This window comes from Salvelinus alpinus, chromosome 7, assembly GCF_045679555.1.
Source record: "Salvelinus alpinus chromosome 7, SLU_Salpinus.1, whole genome shotgun sequence".
NCBI lineage: Eukaryota > Metazoa > Chordata > Actinopteri > Salmoniformes > Salmonidae > Salvelinus > Salvelinus alpinus.
In genome coordinates, this window is record NC_092092.1 from 10,598,506 (window position 1) to 10,618,781 (window position 20,276).

Genomic DNA, 20,276 nt, shown 5'->3' on the forward strand with positions numbered 1-20,276 from the left:
TAAGTTGACTGCGCCTTTAAACAGTTTGGAAAATTCCAGGCTTTAGAAGCTTCTGATAGGCTAATTGACATAATTTGAGTCAATTGGAGGTGTACCTGTGGATGTATTTCAAGGCCTACCTTCAAACTCAGTGCCTCTTGGCTTGACATCATGGGAAAAATCTAAAGAAATCAGCCAAGACCTGGTATACCTCCACAAGTCTGGTTCTATCACATCTGCTCCCACTACGCCCTCTGGTGTCCATCTGGTCTTGTCCTAACCTTAATCTCTCTCTCTCTCTCTCTCTCTCTCTCTCTCTCTCTCTCTCTCTCTCTCTCTCTCTCTCTCTCTCTCTCTCTCTCTCTCTCTCTCTCTCTCTCTCTCTCTCTCTCTCTCTCTCTCTCTCTCTCTCTCTCTCTCTCTCTCTCTCTCTCTCTCTCTCTCTCTCTCTCTCTCTCTCTCTCTCTCTCTCTCTCTCTCTCTCTCTCTCTCTCTCTCTCTCTCTCTCTCTCTCTCTCTCTCTCTCTCTCTCTCTCTCTCTCTCTCTCTCTCTCTCTCTCTCTCTCTCTCTCTCTCTCTCTCTCTCTCTCTCTCTCTCTCTCTCTCTCTCTCTCTCTCTCTCTCTCTCTCTCTCTCTCTCTCTCTCTCTCTCTCTCTCTCTCTCTCTCTCTCTCTCTCTCTCTCTCTCTCTCTCTCTCTCTCTCTCTCTCTCTCTCTCTCTCTCTCTCTCTCTCTCTCTCTCTCTCTCTCTCTCTCTCTCTCTCTCTCTCTCTCTCTCTCTCTCTCTCTCTCTCTCTCTCTCTCTCTCTCTCTCACACTCATATGGTGTGATTGTGTGGGTCCGCTCATGGGTTCTCCCCCTTCGCTCATCGTAACAGGTTCATCCTTGGGAGCAATTTTTCCAAACGCCTGAAGGTACCACGTTCATCTGTACAAACAATAGTACGCATGTATAAACACCATGGGACCACGCAGCCGTCATACCGCTCAGGAAGGAGATGCATTTTGTCTCCTCGAGATGAACGTACTTTGGTGCAAAAAAAGTGCAAATCAATCCCAGAACAACAGCAAAGGACCTTGTGAAGATGCTGGAGGAAACAGGTACAAAAGTATCTATATCCACAGTTAAACAAGTCCTATATCGAAATAACCTCAAAGGCCGCTCAGCAAGGAAGAAGCCACTGCTCCAAAACCGCCATAGAAAAGCCAGACTACGGTGTGCAACTGCACATGGTGACAAAGATCGTACTTTTCCGAGAAATGTCCTCTAGTCTGATGAAACAAAAATAGAACTGTTTGGCCATAGTGACCATCGTTATGTTTGGAGGAAAAGGGGGAGCCTTGCAAGCCGAAGAACACCATCCCAACCGTGAAGCACGGAGGTGGCAGCATCATGTTGTGGGGGTGCTTTGCTGCAGGAGGGCCTAGTGCCCTTCAAAAAATAGATGGCATCATGAGGAGGGGAAAATTTTGTGGATATATTGAAGCAACATCTCAAGACATCAGTCAGGAAGTTAAAGCTTGGTCGCAAATGGGTCTTCAAAGTGGACAATGACCCCAAGCATACTTCCAAAGTTGTGGCAAAATGGCTTAAGGACAACAAAGTCAAGGTATTGGAGTGGCCATCACAAAGCCCTGACCTCAATCCTATAGAAAATGTTTGGGCAGAACTGAAAAAGCGTGTGCGAGCAAGGAGGCCTACAAACCTGACTCAGTTACACCAGCTCTGTCAGGAGGAATGGGCCAAAATTCACCCAACTTATTGTGGGAAGCTAGTGGAAGGCTACCTGAAATTTTTGACCCAAGTTAAACAATTTAAAAGCAATGCTACCAAATACTAATTGAGTGTATGTAAACTTCTGACCCACTGGGAATGTGATGAAAGAAATAAAAGCTGAAATAAATCACTCTCTCTACTATTATTCTGACATTTCACATTCTTAAAATAAACGGTGATCCTAACTGACCTAAGACAGGGAATTTTTACGAGGATTAAATGTCAGGAATTGTTAAAAACTGTTTAAATGTATTTGGCTAAGGTGTATGTAAACTTTTGAATTCAACTGTACATATTTAGGCATAACCATTACAAAGGTTCAGAAGTCTAGAAGCTTCTCTGGCTACAGAGGGACTTATCTTTAAAAGGAAGAGTCCTAATAACCAAGGCCGAAGGTATCTCTAGACTAACATATGGCGCTCTATCTTTATATCTTGACAGTAAAATAAGCAAGGAGATAGACCAGATGCTTTTCAACTTTCTGTGGAGAAACCGTACCCATTACATTAGGAAAACTGTTGTAATGAACACTTATGAGAATAGTGGGCTGAATTTTCTGGACTTTACTACTTTACTACTTTTTAAGATCAATTGGATAAAACAATTCCTAAGAAGACCCACTTCTATCTGGAATTGTATTCCTCATCATGTCTTCTCTACTTTTGGTGGCCTTAACTTCATGTTGGTTTGCAATTATAATATTGACAAAGTTCCAGTGAAACTTTCTGCTTTTCATCGGCTGGTTTTCTTGTCATGGTCCTTAATTTATAAGCATAATTTTTCTCCACACAGATATTATATATGGAATAATCGTGATATACTGTATAAAAATACTTATTTGGTTTTAGAATATTGGTTCTGAAATAATATCCTATTGGTGAGTCAACTGGTAAATGCAGAGGGTTTTTTACTTAGTTATAAGGAATTCTTATCACTTTACAAGGTCCCCGTAACACCTAAAGATTTTGCAATTGTTTTAGATGCCATTCCCTCAGGTGTTGCTTTATTATTCAGGAACGTGTCAAGACCTGACCCTCATAGCCTACCTTCCGTTGACCCTGTTGACTCATCAGTAGGAAAGATTTGTTTCTCTTTTGGTCCATTCAACAACAGAGCGATATGAACCTTGTTTCAGCAGGATGTATACCTTATGTCATGCCTTATTGGAATGGATTTATTGATAATATCTGTTGGGAAAAAGTTTGGATGTTGCCACACACATACCTACTTGTTAACAAAATTAAGGAAGTTTCCTTTAAAATTGTTCATAAATATTATCCTGCCAACCACTATATGAAGAAGTTTAAGGAAAACAAACTCAAATTGTACCTTTTGTAATGACCACCCAGAAACAGTGTTGCATCTTTTTTGGCATTGTATTCATGTAAGGAAACTGTGGCAAGACATCAGTAGATTTATAATTGAACACATTTATGAAGATTTTATACTATTGTGGAGAGATGTACTGCTTCGATTATTTACCTACAATAGAAATAAGATGAAACAATTTTATGTAATTCATTTCATTTTTCTTTTGGCCAAATTTCATATCCACGAATGTAAATTTACAAAAAAACACCACATTTTTTACCTTACAAAAAGAAATGGAACTATATTTTAAGACAATTAAATACTCTACTAACAAAAAAGCTGTTAGAATTATAAGTATATATATGTCCCTTAAGGTCCTTATGTAACGTGATATTGTACCCCCTAGCCCAATTGTCCTTTGTATATTATTTATATATACTTGTGTTCGCACTTGTACTTCCTGTATTGATTTGTTGTTAAGAAAAATATCAAATGGACCACACCACCTTGACGATGACGCTGTCATCACGTATGCTGTCCAGACGCAGCTGCAGCAGAATGGACCTCACCTGCAGTAGCGCCAAGCGGTCACTGGGGGGAGATAGAGGAGTCTCACACTTGATATCCTTGTACGCCTGGGGTGTATTCACTACATTTTACATTTTAGTCCTTCAGCAGATGCTTTTATCCAAAACGACTTACAGTTAGTGCATTCATTTTAAGGTAGCTAGGTGGGACAACCACAAATCACAGTCATAGTTAGTCATCTTTCCTCAATAAAGCAGCAAAGTCTATGCTAGTAAGAAAATACAGTTTACTCACCTCAACTTGCTAAATTTCCACATTATTAATTACAAGTTTTAGTTGCGGTTTATTGTTAAGTGAATGATTTGTCTCAAATACAATGCTTTTAGTTTTGGAAATATTTAGGACTAACTTATTTCTTGCCACCCATTCTGAAACTGACTGCAGCTCTTTGTTAAGTGTTGCATTGATTTCACTTGCTATAGTAGCAGACATGCATTGTGTTGAGTCATCCACAGGCTTTATTCAGAGCCAGTGGCAGGTCATTAGTAAATATGTTAATGAAAGAAACGCAGGGGGTAGGGTTGAGGGTGTGTTGTGGGATTCATCAAGATACTTTGTGAATAGGTAGGTTTCTTAGACATTTTTGGAAGACTCAGAACCAAAGTAACCAAACTGAAGCAGCAAACAGAACAAAACGGGGAGGCAGTGTTTCCAACTCCTTAGTAAGGAAAGTAGCTATTGGCTGTCCTAAAAGTCGCTAGTACATACCGCTGGTCATCTTCTCAAACCTGGGGGAACAGGAAATGACATGAATTAGACATGCAAAAAAAGCTTAAATTGTTCAATATTTCACTGTATTGCCAGGGCAATAGTCTAGACCTTTTTATTTACTAATATGGGGACATTGTCATGCAGAATTTGAATCAAGCCTTTTTAAATGATTATGGGTTAGGGAAAATTCCCATAAGCATAATGTATCTCTCTTTAACATGGTTGAATAACTCACTTGTATTAGATTTAGACTGAACTATGGATAAGAAACTAATTGAATGACAATCCCTGGCAGCAGGGTGTCCTCTAGTAGCACAGAAAGTTATGATATATTATTATTATTATTGTTGTTATAAAATGATTATTATAAAATCATTTTGGTGCATGAAGTGTTCAGTCAGATCTGGTACCAGGGTGTCCTCTACATCAGGGGCTCTTAAACCTTTTCAGCGCGAGACTCAAATGAGAAATTGACCTTCGTCCCGTGACCTAAATCGTCCTCCAACAACCCAAATGAAGAATAACTCGCGACCCACCTCTCACATGCCCAGGGCCCACTTTGGGTCCTGAACCCATAGTTTTAGAAACCCTGCTCTAGTGATACAGTGGTCAGTCTGATCTGGATATTAACAACTTGCCTTTGTTTGCCGTTGTTCAATGACCCCTCATCTACTTCTCTGTCAAACCTGGTCCAGATGTCCTCTAGGGAGTCATTCTCCCCTAAACCGACCCACTCTGTGTTCACACACGTCCGTCCCTTGTCCCACTCCACCATCTCCATGTTTCTCATTTCCTCCATGTAACACACGTTACTCCTCGTCCCTAGGGGGCAGCATTTCACTCTGAGATCATACACATCTCACTGTTTTGTTAGTGTAGTGCAATATAAAATCACCAGGGCTGAGAATAGCTAGGCCCTACATACCAGCAATGAGTCCTATCTCACACTTGGGGTCTTCATATGAACACATCATTGTGCACGCTGTGTCATTCACCACAGCAAGAATATCCAGATCAAATTGCTACAGGAAACAAAATATTACATTTGGCCTATGGATACTTTTATAATTGGCGATAGTATAGTTATTTCCATCCAGACTAGCTATTACAGAGCACAGTAGGGCTTGTTCCATTTCACTCACATTCCTTGTTCTTATAAGCTTCTCGCAGCATTTCCACCACATCACTTCCTTCACCGTCTGTGGCTTTGAACCCTTTGGTCCAGCTAACCAAACTTCCCTAAGGAAGGAAGTATTACAATGGAGAGCGGTTACATACTCGAAAAATAATGGAATGTCTTACCCTGATTAAGCAGACAGGGCATTGAAATAACTGCCATTCTTTGGCATTAAGGTTGCTGATCTTTATCATGACGATTCTACTTTTACCTTATCGATTCCTGACTGTCTGCAGGGGAAGGAGAAGGTGAAACCAAGCGGGAGGCGAGTATTCTTCATTCCCATGTTGTCCAGAAAATCTGAGATGCACTGGAAATTGTGGTTGAACACCTGGAAACAGAGAATTTGTTTGAGTCAGGTTAAGGTTAGGCACCACAGGGCTATCCTACAAAGCAGGATAAATGAGTTAGCCAGCTAACTTGCCTAAATATTCTGAAATAACTTATTACTTTTTAGAAAGATAAGCTCGAAATGGGCATGGGCTGATCGACTCAACAATCAAAACACATATCTACGTTTTGATTTCTTAATGAAGCAGAAAATCAATAGTTATTTCTGGTTGTTTATCAAAGTTAGCTGGATAACTCATTGATCCTCCAGCACACTCCTCAGTGGGGCAGTGGCAGCCTCGCCTCCTCTGTGCCCTGTATGATCTCCAGAGGGATGGCGTAGATCTTGTTGTACATGCGGACAGACTTGCGTATTCCACTCCGGATCTTCACCACCAGCACCCGGAAGTTAGTTCCTCCCAGGTCCAAAGCCAAGTTCTTTCCTCGCTCTGCAATAATAAACGTTGGAATCACCCGAATTTGAATGAAACAACTTGAATCTAATTATATGATTTAAAACGGCAACATCTCAAACTGTTTTGGTGACAGTTCAGAATAAAGTGTGATAAAGGGTATTAGCATGGTATTAGTGTAACAGTATAACTTTAGTACGTCCCCTCGCCCCGACCCGGGCGCGAACCAGGGACCTTCTGCACACATCAACAACTGACGCCCACGAAGCATCGTTACCCATCGCTCCACAAAAGCCGCGGCCCTTGCAGAGCAAGGGGAAACACTACTTCTAGGTTTCAGAGCAAGTGACGTAACTGATTGAAACGCTATTAGCGCGTACCCGCTAACTAGCTAGCCATTTCACATCCGTTACACTCACCCCCCTTTCGACCTCCTCCTTTTCCGCAGCAACCAGTGATCCGGGTCAACAGCATCAATCTAACAGTATAACTTTAAACCGTCCCCTCGCCCCGACACGGGCGCGAACCAGGGACCCTCTGCACACATCAACAACAGTCACCCAAGGAGCGTCGTTACCCATCGCTCCACAAAAGCCGCGGCCCTTGCAGAGCAAGGGGAAACACTACTTCTAGGTTTCAGAGCAAGTGACGTAACTGATTGAAACGCTATTAGCGCGTACCCGCTAACTAGCTAGCCATTTCACATCCATTACATTAGCATGGTAATAACATGATAATGTTCCGCATTATGAATAACAAGATAAACCTTCAATCTGTAGCCAGATTGAGAGAGGGGGGGGGAGAGGGGGGAGAAAGAGAGAAAGAGCTAGGGAGATTTAACTATTATTGTTCACAGGCAAAGAGGAAAACTGCCACTCTGAGCAGAAACTTTACACTCTGAATATATAGTCACACAATGACCATGTTTGTCAGTGCAGTTCACACCTACTGTTAAGTCACATGTAAGTGGCTTTGCAGGTAGCTAGTTCTATTGATAAATCATTGGAGACTGTCTGATGTTTTTGGAATGATAATACTCATTAAGATAAGACTCCCATTTAAGGTGTCTAGAGTAAACAGGGATTGAATCATGAACCTAGGCTGCATTGCTAAATACCTCAGGTACTTCGAACTAAATACCTCAGCTACTTCGGACTGTCCACAAGTGAAAGAGAAGGTGAAGCCCAAAGCTTTCGTCTTCTGATTAATGTACTTCTTTTGCAGGAAGTATTTCAGAGACTAACATCGTCAAACAGCCGTAAAAGAAACATGGTTGGGCAGATTGATTAAAAATTGTTTTTTTAAAGGAATCGATGACTGATTACAGATTACATGACAATAAAGGTAATTAGTAATGGAATTTGTTAACTCGAAAAGAGTAACGCAATCTGATTCCTTTTGCATTACATTTCCTAGGTTAGACAGAATCTGCCTCCTCCGTTTATGCTGCAGACCTATACGTGTTGTCTCTAACTCTGCCCACAGAACTGCCCAGCATCCTTGGGAAAGTACAGGCTCAGATGCTTGCTGCATGGTATTGATGAAATGGCATCACTGCTAAAAAGTCAGCTTCACAGTCAAGTTCAATTATCATTCTTTGATTGTGCAATTATAGGCTTACTCCACCCAGCCACCAGCAAGCAGATTGTGGCCAGGAAGTGGTCATTTTAATGTCTGACCCACCCTTAACATAACAGTCTGGAATGATGAAGACTTCAATAGACAGATTTAACGGATCCAAGAGAAATCGGATTATTGCATGAGTTGGATGATAAACTATGCCCATACTCTGAATGTAGATTATTTAAAGTTTGTAAAAATGTGCAACTGACCTTTAGCCAAATAAGTGACCAATGAACCTACAAAGCTATAGAAAGACTTGACTATCTCCAAATAAAGGACCTAACATACTGTAAATATTGTAGAGGTCTAGATAAGAGCCTTGCAAGTGTGAATGATTCAAAATAGTATGACTAAACTATTCCATGCTTTATTCTCAGAGGCCCATTTGTGGGGGGGGGGGGGGGGGTACAAAGCTGTCCTCTTTAGTTTCCTGTATCCACACTTCAAACAAAACTAAACAGACAGTTGAAGATAGAGCATGAAAGAGTCTTAAAAAGGACTCAACTGTTGCTACTGCACTGGGCCGGGAATTGACTACAGTATTTATGTTGAAAATTATGTAAAAGCCATCAATTATGGGGATAGTTTCAGAACCAAATAATAATTCAACCCCTGATGAGAACCACACAGCTGACTACTTGAAATTACAACATACTGTAGTTAATGTACACTACTGTTCAAAAGTTTGGGGTCACTTAGAAATGTCCTTGTTTTTGAAAGAAAAGCAAATTTTTTGTCCATTAAATTAACATCAAATTCATCAGAAATAGTGTAGACATCGTTAATGTTTAAATGACTATTGTAGCTGGAAACAGATGATTTTAAATGGAATATCTACATAGGCGTACAGAGGCCCATTATCAGCAACCATCACTCCTGTGTTCCAATGGCATGTTGTGTTAGCTAATCAAAGTTTATCATTTAAAAGGCCATTTTGAGCCTGTAATCAAACCCACAAATGCTGATGCTCCAGATACTCAACTACTCTAAAGAAGACCAGTTTTATTGCTTCTTTAATCAACAGTTTTCAGCTGCGCTAACAATAGCGTAAGGATTTTGTAATGATCAATTAGCCTTTTAAAATGATAAACTTGGATTAGCTAACAACGTGTGTAACGAGTGCGCTGAGTTGGGAAGCAAGTACAGGGAGTGGAGTGTTTCAATAAATAAAACAATAAACACAAACAACGCACTGACATGAAACAGTCAATAACACCTGAGGAAAGAACCAAGGGGAGTGACAGATATAGGGAAGATAATCAAAGAGGTGATGGAGTCCAGGTGAGTGTCATGAGGTGCTGTTGACGATGGTGACAGATGTGCGGGATAATCAGCAACCTGATGACCTAGAGGCTGGAGAGGGAGTAAATGTGACAACGTGCCATTGGAACACAAGAGTGATGGTTGCTGATAATGGGCCTCTGCACGCCTATGTAGATATTCCATGAAAAAATCTGCCGTTTCCAGCTACAATAGTCATTTACAACATTAACAATGTCTACACTTCATTTCTGATCAATTTGATGTTATTTTAATGGACAAAAATGTTTGCTTTTCTTTCAAAAACAAGGACATTTATAAGTGACCCCAAACTTTTGAACGCTAGTGTATGTATTGTATGCCCTCTACATATATCAGTAAACATGTTAGACTGTGTGATTACAAATCCCATTCCAATAAACATGGTTTCAGAGGACAAGGTCCCCCTTTTCCTCACAATCTTAACTGTGTCTCCGTGGAAACGAATAATGCAACAAGGTTAAGCAATCCTCAAGCAACAGTGTGAAATAAATGTAGCCACATTAAGCAACCACGACAGCCAGGGTTTCATCCCTGAATGAAGGGCCTCCTCATAGAAAGGCTTAATCTGTCTCAAACAGGTATTTCACATGCAGGTATGAATGAAATAAAATGACAGTGATCCTGTAAACTGCACTAAATCCTGCTATGAACTATTTGGAAACTAACATTAACATTTTTGCCAAGAAAATCTCCCTCTAGAAATAGTTAACCATCCTTTATGTTGTTTGTCACAAACAAACTTGGGGGAAATGACTATGATTGTTTACTTTGCTTCCAACGTACATAAATCAAAGCATCCATACAAATGACAAAAATGTAATCCTGTACAGTAAATGTATGGCACACAATTTACATGTTTTGTGTCGCCAACATCCGTATTTCTATAGCAACTAGGCTACTTACAGTATGTACATATAACCAACAAAAAAAAAGGTTTCTGATCAAATACGATCCTTCACACATCAGAAATGTGTCACATTCTTGATTTGGTCCTCCTGAGGCTTGGAGGAATGGAAAGAGAGGAAGTGCACAGCAAACATGTTCACTTCTGTTACCTGTAAATTCTATCCTGCAACTACAACTGTGTCTTCTCAAAGCAATACAACCTTAATCAGAACAATCTCATAAACTTCGAGAGGAAACTGTTTTAGTCCTTGAGCTTGTGGCTCTGTGTCCCCTCAGCTACAATGTGAGTGTTGTATGAGTGTTTTTCTTCCTCAACTAGTTGTTTTCCTAATCCATGGCCCCTCCATTGGCTCAGTAATGAGTAGCCTAGCTCTAGTCTTTCTCTCTCACTACTCCTAGCAATGCCTTGGCTCTATTCCAAAGAGCACTTTCCTTTGGAACCATGGGACCTTTTAACTGTGTCCAATTCAAAAGAAAATAATGGGTTCAACAACAGAAATGGAAGCCTAGATCTATATACGGTATCAAGCCCATGTTTTTCCTAGGACCTTGGTTGGAGGATCCAGGGTCATTTCAGTCACAGTATCAGAGTGCGCACTGCTTTAATTTCTAACAATTCAGAAGGTTGAAACATATCCCCTCTCTCAAATAACAGCTTCAAGCAGTTCACAAATGTGATTGTTTTGTAACAAATTAGGAAATAATGAAATTCTGTCTCCATTCACACTCCCAGTGGCTCTTGGGTTTTGAAAGTGGCTAAAACTATTCCCAGTTCAGAAAGAACACTTAGACCATGCTGAGACCTTGTGCTGCGTTCTAAGTGTCACATAACCTTTATCATGTGGTATGAAGTGTTCATTATAAAGACATTATAATCAGTGTCATAAGGCAAGAAAATCACCGACATGACATTTTATAACCATTTGTTATAAAGCTTGAGGACATGTTTACATTGTCGTTACGAGTAAAATAAAGAATTCGAGATTTGTCACCTTACGTCTCACATAAAATAAATACAAAAACCTTGTCAAAAGAAAAATGTTACTTTTATTTTATCAATCACATATACTGTCAGTTTCGCAAATCATACATAGGAGAATATAATTAGTGGTGTAAAGTGCAAGAGACGATGTCTCATAAAACATTTAAGTTTATGTTACAGTAGTCTAGCCCAAGCATAGGATGGGCACAAATTGCTCAAGGAATGTTACCTCAGTGTAAAAATGAGTCATTGCTTGCTGCATGAGACGGACTATCTACGTGATGCAGTCAACCATTTTACTTTAAGTGATAAAAATAAAATAAGACTACAAAATGACTTTGTAATAAGATATTTATTTACCCTATGGCCCACAAAATTACTGTTTTTGAGCAGTTATAGACAGGAGCTGGGACACACACAGTCCAATTGGTCAACAGCTGCATAATACAGACTGGTATGAAGTCCCGTCAAAATAACAGGAAACAGGTCCTGTTTTTCACAACAACTAAGTCAGAGACTAGAGCGGTCACTTTTTCTTCCTCCCTTTAATTTTATTATTCAAAGTTTCCGCAACCAGTTTGACTCCTCCTTCCTCTTGACGGTGCTCCTTGGACCACTCCTTCTGCAATTGCCTTAGGAGGTCGGGAGTCAGTAAGCCCTCCTGCACTAGGCGGGAGCCTAGGGACTTGTCCAGCTGCCCAGCCTCTATTCCACTGTCCTGGGCCTTGGGAGCTCCTCGAACCTTCCTTGGGGATACTGGGCTGGGCCCCGGCCTCCTCTGGTTGGAGAGGGGGTCTGTCCCAGGGGTGGCGCTGGTCTCCGTTGCTCGGATAAGCCGTGTGATGTTGCGCACGCCCAACTGGATGATGCTGTCCAGCTCCTGCTGGATCTCTCGGACGTGATTGGCATCTGGGAACATGTCCATGAAGCGGTAGCTGGAGAGAAAGTCATAAAGAGAGTATTATTAATATCTGATTGAGAATAATTGCAATAAAGACAACCAATGACCTCATTAGGCACATTGTGTTACTAAATACTGTGATGACCTTTAGCACAACAAGAACACTTGGTCATTTTGATTGGTGAATGGTTTTGGTAAGGTAGAGTGGTGAGAGACGGGATCACCTGAGCCAGAGGTAGAGGTCTAGCACATCATGGACAGCCTCCAGGTGCACCAGGTCCTTGATGTTCTTCGGTGGAACCAGGGGCCAGCTAACGAGCCGACACACCCAGTCAAAGGTCAGAGGCTCATCTCTGCTGAACTGTCTGGCAAACTGGAGACGGCGAGAGCGTCACCTCACAAACACTCAGTGTCTCATCATCCAGACCCAATTACCATAGGATTACCTTTAGACCATAGTCGCCGTAATGTTTCACCCAACCCACAATAGATCTTATCAATACTGCTGCCGTAACAACACTGATGTCATGTTCCTTGAAGCCCAACAACTAACAAAAGCTTATCAATGTTGCTATAGTTACTGTACGACCGGAAGACGGCTCATATCAGAGGCAAACTGGCAACATACTGATCATGCCAGAATATGAACCAATGGAGCGACTCATGCAAGGATGTGTGCTTCCCATGACAAATTCTATATTCCAAACAGTAGACCCATCACTGAATGACAGGACAATTCAGAGGTTAGAGCCCGTATTCACAAAGTGTCTCAGAGGAGGAGTGCTGATCTAGAGTCAGGTTCCCCCTGTACTTTACTGTACTTTTTGCCACATTTGATAATGAAATCTGAAAATATGCTGGATACATGGAGTTACATAACAACAATATCCATGACAATTTTGGGGTAGGTGCAATATAAGACAAAATAATTACAAGAGTTTGAGTGTGAGATCTAACTGGTGTCTCCAAGTGGACACACACCTCTCCAGACTGGGCACAGTTCATACGGAATTTAAATGTACTTTTATGGCTCAAGAAAAGAGCCTTCAACTATAAGGTGCTTTTTTGATCTCTCCTAGCTTTGCCGTTGAGGAACTGAAGCAAACACATTTGTGGTTGTTTGTTTGGAACACAGCCCTGCATCCCCACCTTTACACAATTACTGTTGTTGTTTAAGCAATCCCAAAAAAGTCCATTATAAATAGCATGTTACTGTACAGCCAATGCGTTCCAATTTAGGGCACTTATCAGTGTCCAAATCTGCCATGTTCAACCTGTATACGGGTACGAGTGTAAAGGGTTGATAATGGCCTAAAAAGGCGATACCGTTTATGACCATTCCTACAATGTGAATGCGGGCCCAGACGTTTTAACCAGTGTTGCTAATGGAATGGGGATGATTCTGCTGTAAAGAGGTCTCTGCTCCTACCTTCAGGAAGGAGGTGCACACAAAGGGCTGCTTCTTGTTGATGGGCGCAGTGCAGAACACATATCGAGAGCGCAGGTTGAGGGGAATGTGCTGGATCATGTCAGCCAGGAACTTGAAGTCATCGATGTTGCACACAAAGTACATACCATCAACTTGCGAGAGGCTCACAAAAATATCCTGGGGATAGAAAGAAAAAGGGTTACTTTTAAATTAACACATAATTCTATACTAATCTGTGAATTTAACAGTAAATCTTAATTCTCATTACAGAGTAATTTGTATTGAAGTAAAGTTACTTACTATCAGATTGGACAAGGTGGCATCAGGTAAGTGGTAGGCAAACATTTCAATCTGCTCTGCTGTAGGGTGCAGCCCAGCTATCTAGGATTCGGAAAATTAACATAATATCATACTTCATTGTCATTAAATTAAATAAAGGATATTAAATAGTCAGATATACCACACACAGGAGATCAAAGGTCAGAAACGGTCCATATTCCTCACCTCGATGGCGTGGATGGTCCTGCTGAGTATCTCCTTGAGGATAGGCAGGTCGTCGCGGTGCATGGTGGTGACCTCACCCTCTTTAAAGATGGAGCTGAAGCGTCCGGCCCGCCCGGCGATCTGGAGAGCCTGAGACGTGGAGATGGTGTCCAGCTCCTTCTCACCCTTCTCATTGATGTTGGGTTTCACCAAGGAGTTGAAGATGATTCTCTTGATACTCCTAATGTGGGAGGGGCATGGTAGACAGAGCTTATACAGCTGTCGGATCTTAATTTGAGCCAGTTTGCTACAGCATGCAAAATAATCCTGCAGCAAGAGGAAATGTGAATTATTACGTGGACTGTAATTAACGGACATTTTTGTAGGGGTTGATAGATTTTTTGGTAAAGGAAAAATAAATTCAAATTCAAAGTAAAAATTACAAATGTCGGAAGCCTTTTTAAACCTATAATACAATACAAGTTGTACATTTCGTGCATTGCAACAACTACAACAAACTGAAATCAACTAATCATGCAAGAAATGTGTAGGTTTTTTTCTGTTTAGTAGTTTTATGACAATGTGTAGAACAATGTACTTCAAACATAATATGGATTGTCAGAGGTCAATTAAAACAATAAGCCAACAAGATCAGCTTCAATGCTCAACTCACAGGTTTAGTCCCATCCCGATGGCATCCGTTGCAACCAGGATCTTACATGGGTCCTCTGGGTCATTGAACTTCTTTGCTTGAGATAGCTTGGTCCCTGTTGAGCAGATGATTGACAGTGCTTTAATGTTACACACTATTACACCTCAAGGATTGTGTGATGTCACAGCGGGAGTATATCAGCCATTTAGTTTTTCTGTACAGCACCCGAACAAGTTGAATGTCCATATTTTACATTTTTCACACCATTCTAAATCTCCATCACCTCAATCACTGTGCTCTGTGGACATCTAAGAACAGAGGAAAGCCTTACCGGGTGGAAGGCTTCCATAGATGACTGCACACTCCAGGCCTCGGATCTCGATCTGCCTACTGATGGAGTAAATATCGTTTTTGCTGAAGCAGACGATGCAGTCGCCTGGTCTCAGGTTATCCAGAGACTCCACAGCACGGTCCAGAATGGAGCACGGAGTGAGCCTCTTGTAGTTACGAACCTGCCAGTAGAATGTCAACTGTAAGACACTTGGCTTTTCTTTTTTTAACACTAGAATTCACAGTTTTTAATTGATATTCAGCAGAATCATGTAAATGACAAGCAGGCTTCTACCCCAAATGACTGACAGTCTCATTAGAAGACAACTGGCCAGACTCACCTCCACCTCTTCACCTGTTGTGTACATGAGCTCTGTGACAAAGTTAATCGCAGCAGGCTCTCCGCACACATGGATCTCCTCAGCACACAAACCTATTCCCAAACAGAGAAAAACAAATAATCCATTAGTTATTACTGTGAAATTATAATTGTACAATATTGTTATTGACCTAGTAAATAGCTGGTCATTTCTATACAATAACAATACTCCAATGGTCTGTAGTTTGTCCCAATGGTCACAGTGAAGTTACTGACCGAGAAGAGCCCTGGTCCAGGCCCATCCCCTTGATATGTCCCTAATCATCTGGATCTCATCAATAACCGCTACTTCATCTGGACAGAACACACAAGAAGACACATTTCACATGTTAGTGAACACAGCAGGTAATAACCAATGTCAACAAATATCTAGCTCTAGCAGAACATGAACCCAATACTTACATTGAAGTGATAAAAATAAACATATTTCATGTACATGAGGTTAAGTTGAGAGGTAAGATAAGACACTGACATGGAGTTGTGACACTGCACATCTCGATAGTACAGGCCACATGCTCAGCTTGTCTCTCCGCATCCACAAATGTTCTCTCTTCTCCTGTCACCAAATCACATGGCACGCCCTGGGGAGAAATAAACTTTGATTTAACGTCCTCCTTCTACATAGTGCTCTGAGAATTAAATTAAACATTTTTGCTTCAATTGTTTCAAGGTATTAGCTACACAAAAAGCCTTCTTAATGTCTTCTCTATGGAGGTTTACTAGTGAAAGAGGGGTCATACTAACAGCAGTGTTGCTCTTTTCAAAGATCTCGTGGGCCAACAGCTTCAGCGGTCCACAGTAGACACCAGACTTGGCAGCCAGGTATCTCTGAATTGCATGATGGGTCTTTCCACTGTTGGTCGGACCAGCATGGAATATCACCTTCCTCTGGATAGCTCTAGCCTCAGGGTACCTGGGAAACATTCAGGTGCATGGCTGAAAGACACTTGTGTGGAGTATTGTGTGAACACAGCGCTGTATGTGTAAATATCTTGAGCGTTGGGCGTGTAACCGAAAGGTCGCTGGTTCGAATACATGAGCCGATTTTGTGCACTTGAGCAAGGCACTTAACCCTAATTTGCCCTTGGGGCACCACATTACTATGGCTGACCCTTTAAAAACATCACATTTCACTGGACCTATCCCAGTGTATGTGACAATAAAACCACAAAAACTATTGTAAAATGTGTTTAATGTTGAGATCACATGAAGATGAAGTGTGATACTTACCAATTAGCTGGTACACGCAGATCACTGATTTTTCGTAGATCCTCCATGCAGTCCAGCATGGGGAAAATCTGCTTTGCATGTCTCATGAAGTAAGGATAAAGGTCATCTATGTGGCCTGGTGAACACAAGCAAACACACTCATCAGTTGACAGGGTGTGAGGGGTTCTCAGTTCCAGCTCACAGTTGCTTTCAATCACCTGATTCATTACATCATAAGCAGAGTGTTGAACTCACCTGCTCCACAGCATATATCATTGAGGATGATATGAAGGTCTGCACTGAGTGTAGAGATTTCCAGCACATACTTCCGAAAACTGATGAAGGCTTGGTGAAAGAGACGAGCTAACAACATAGAGATGAATGTTTTGGTATGCCCATGAGGCTTGGTTGGAAGAGTATGATCACTAAACATATATTTGATGAGGGTACCATACCAGTAGGCCAACTAGTTGAAAATGATTGTTGTTCTCACCATCGAGACCTTGATCCGCAGCAATTTTTTGCATCTCATTCCTCTTGTAGAACTTATTCAGTATTTTTAGAAGTTCACCTGTTATGAGAAACCACATAGTAATGACTGATAAAACAGCCATGTACCAGGCCTATTCTTGAAGCTATAAACATTATAGGAAGAGAGTCCCAGCAAACAACCTTTTCAAAATATATATTGACAGGGAATGTGACCAAACGTTCACAAGTCTCAGACTCATAGCGAGCTGTCACTGAGACATGGCTGGCTGTAAGACATAGTATACCGTTAGAATACAGCCACCATGTCTCAGGGCCATGGCTGCCCCAGTATCTGTGCGTTAGAGATGTCGAGGACATCACACTCACTGTTGACATTTCTAATGGACAGATACTGGGGCAGGCCATGGCTTGCCCAAATATACCGATTCTACCTTTACGCTTGTTTACACTGAGCTGCACTTGGGTCGGAAAGTAATCATCGTTACATTTAGCCCAATATTGGACTAAAGAAGCCTAATGTTACTCTTACCCAAAGGACCTTACATGTTCTGCTTAAAGGCGAATTGGCTCTGGAAGCCAGACAAATATTGCATCCAAACATGACACCATTCTCAATTGCAGCACAGTTCTAGAAACATAAATCCCTCTACTTTCATATCACATTGTTACAGGTTTTGGTTTTCCCATTTAGATTTCGAGGTTGGATGTTACCAGGTTGGGTGCACCGATTGGTGTCACCTCATTAGTCAGTATGTGTTACACCTGTGCTGGCTTGTCATCTCGTTAGTCAGTATGTGTTACACCTGTGCTGGCTTGTCATCTCGTTAGTCAGTATGTGTTACACCTGTGCTGGCTTGTCATCTCCTTAGTCAGAAGGCGTTTCACCTTTGCTGGCACTGAGGATATTTAAGAGCACCTGGTACAGTGCTCCAGTTGGCTTGAGAGAGGTGGAGGGTTAACACATTTAGTTGACTCTCCCTATTAGATTTTTTAAAGAATATCTTTATCAGATCTTCATTAAGACAGTGTGGAGCCGGTGCTAGATATGGGTTGGGAAACATACCTCAATGCAGGGATGGGATATGCCACTGAACTCAATTGTACCTTTATCCACACTGCTCCATCGAGAAGATATAAGTACTGCTAGTTTTCCCAGACAACTGTCCTTTTCATCCTCATACTAGTTAGCAGCAGCCATTATGGAATGGCACGTTGCATTGAACAAAGGAGTTGGTTGGCTGTCACGGCCATTCCAAAATGGCCCCGGTGGCTACTGCTAACTAGCATGAGGGCAAAAAGGGTTGATTTCTGGGAAACTAGCAGTATGTCAATCTTCTTGATTGTAGTGTGGATAAAGGTACAATGGCCTATCCCATCTCTGCATTGAGGTACGTTTTCCCACCCATATCTCGTGCCAGCTCCACGGTGTCTTCATGTAAACTTGATTGCCTTCTGACCTCAGTGCAGCTTATTGTAAACAAGCATAATGGTACATGATCTTCCAATATTGTGTATAACCCTGGAAGACAGACAGGGGGTGCTGTATTGAAGCCACCTCGCAGCCATCTTGGCACTAAATGACAAAAATAAGTCAATTTCTGCTATACTAACAGCTCATCTGTCTAATTGGCAATCAACAACATTAACATATAGCGCAACAATATAGGTGTTAAAAATACAGTACTTCTGTCCAAAGGTTGCGTGAGCTCAGCTCCCACAGCCCAACCATCGCCGACATCACTCTTGATGTTGAGAGGCACAAATAGTGAGGTGTCTGGTGATCGTGACGAGCTGTTCGAATAAACACCTCGTCTGGAGGTCAGAAGACCAGACCAGGGGTCATTCAATGACGTTGTAGATCCAAAGTTTCCACAAGGACTGTCCACCAGAGCGTTTTTGTTTCGTACAGATATGGCGCATATTCTGTGCTGTACTCTTGAGAATAACAACATACAGCGGTTTACTGACATCCTTGGTTGCTAGATACAGTCCGCGATTATGTTGCCTTGTCTGGTGTGTGTCAATAAACACTTTTCAATGTCCCATTTTATGCAATGTGTCATAATCTTTTGCTGGTAAGTCTTTTCACAGTATTGTAGCAGACTGTCTACATGGGCTTCATTCTGTGATACAACGTGCAGGAGGACCCTTGTTTGCTTTGGAGTCCAAAAATATGCCTGTAGCAATATGTCAAAATATATATAGTAATTCCGGAAATGCGTTGAATTAATTAGAAAACATAATTGTTTCTATAAAAATACCGTGATTATACGTTGAAATTATATATGTACTATATGAGCACATATCTACTGATAATACTCTGGCATGTCTGTGGTGCCTACATTTCACAAATCAAAAGGCCCTTGAAAAGGTCAAAGCCGGATCAAAGGTTAAAGTGCGCATTGCTAAAAACCTGAAAACAAATGTTAGTTATAAATTATGATCGCGTTTGGGGAGGTGCTGCCTTCATATTCATACCTGAACACAATTCATGAAAATAAAGCACACAAAAAAACAACACATTTCTGGGATTCAGCGTGATATAAGAGGTGTAGCGTGAGTTTGCGTGATCAATGTCAATTGCATGTGTCTCACGGTTAATGCGTGAGAGTTAGCAGCTCTAGTTATGCACAAATGCACGAAATTAAAATGCCTACTATAACTCAGCATTTGAGTGAGATCAATGGAAAACAATATTCTTGTGATAGTTAAAAATTTTATGCATATAACCAGGTAAAATCCAAATGTGCAAATCCCTGTAGGTCCATAGGACCAGGATTGAAACCCCTAATATACTGAACATAAATATAAACGCAACGTGCAACAATTTCAGTTCATATAAGGAAACCAGTCAATTGAAATAAATTCATTAGGCCCTAATATATGGATTTCACATTACTGGAAATATAGATATTGATCTGTTTCTGAAAGGTAACTTAAAAAAGGTAGGGGCGTGGATCAGAAAACCAGTCAGTATCTGGTGTGACCATTTGCAGCACAGCACATCTCCTTCACATAGAGTTGATCAGGTTGTTGATTGTGGCCTGTGCAATGTTGTCCCACTCCTCTTCAATGGCTGTGCGAAGTTGCTGGATATTGGCGGGAACTGGAATACGCTGTCATACACGTCAATCCAGAGCATCCCATACATGCTCAGTGGGTGACATGTCTGGTGAGTATGCAGACCATTGACATTTAAAGGTAAATCGCACAACCTCAAAAGCTAGCTAATGAGGTGACTCATGCAGGACACTTAAGGCTGATGAGTAAGTGTCACATCCCAATGTGCTACAGAATAACTG

At 41.3% G+C, this 20,276-nt stretch overlaps 1 protein-coding gene across 2 annotated transcripts; it reads right to left on the reverse strand.

Annotated features, from left to right (window-relative positions):
* Positions 1 to 11,432: 11,432 nt before the first annotated feature.
* On the reverse strand, positions 11,433 to 19,145 carry LOC139580421 (ATP-dependent RNA helicase SUPV3L1, mitochondrial-like). 2 transcript variants are annotated; one of them, XM_071409078.1, is made up of 15 exons: positions 18,659 to 19,145; positions 16,976 to 17,053; positions 16,738 to 16,845; positions 16,504 to 16,618; positions 16,018 to 16,186; positions 15,746 to 15,854; positions 15,490 to 15,567; positions 15,236 to 15,327; positions 14,896 to 15,076; positions 14,586 to 14,679; positions 13,934 to 14,153; positions 13,730 to 13,810; positions 13,430 to 13,606; positions 12,225 to 12,373; positions 11,433 to 12,034 (listed from the first exon to the last, which is right to left on the reverse strand). In XM_071409078.1, exons 1-15 carry the CDS (start codon positions 18,942 to 18,944, stop codon positions 11,626 to 11,628), a joined length of 2,346 nt encoding a protein of 781 aa, XP_071265179.1. In that variant the 5' UTR covers positions 18,945 to 19,145; the 3' UTR covers positions 11,433 to 11,625. The 2 variants fall into 2 exon arrangements, with proteins under 2 accessions (XP_071265179.1, XP_071265181.1); XM_071409080.1 differs by lacking the exon at positions 18,659 to 19,145 and adding an exon at positions 17,504 to 17,958.
* Positions 19,146 to 20,276: the final 1,131 nt, after the last annotated feature.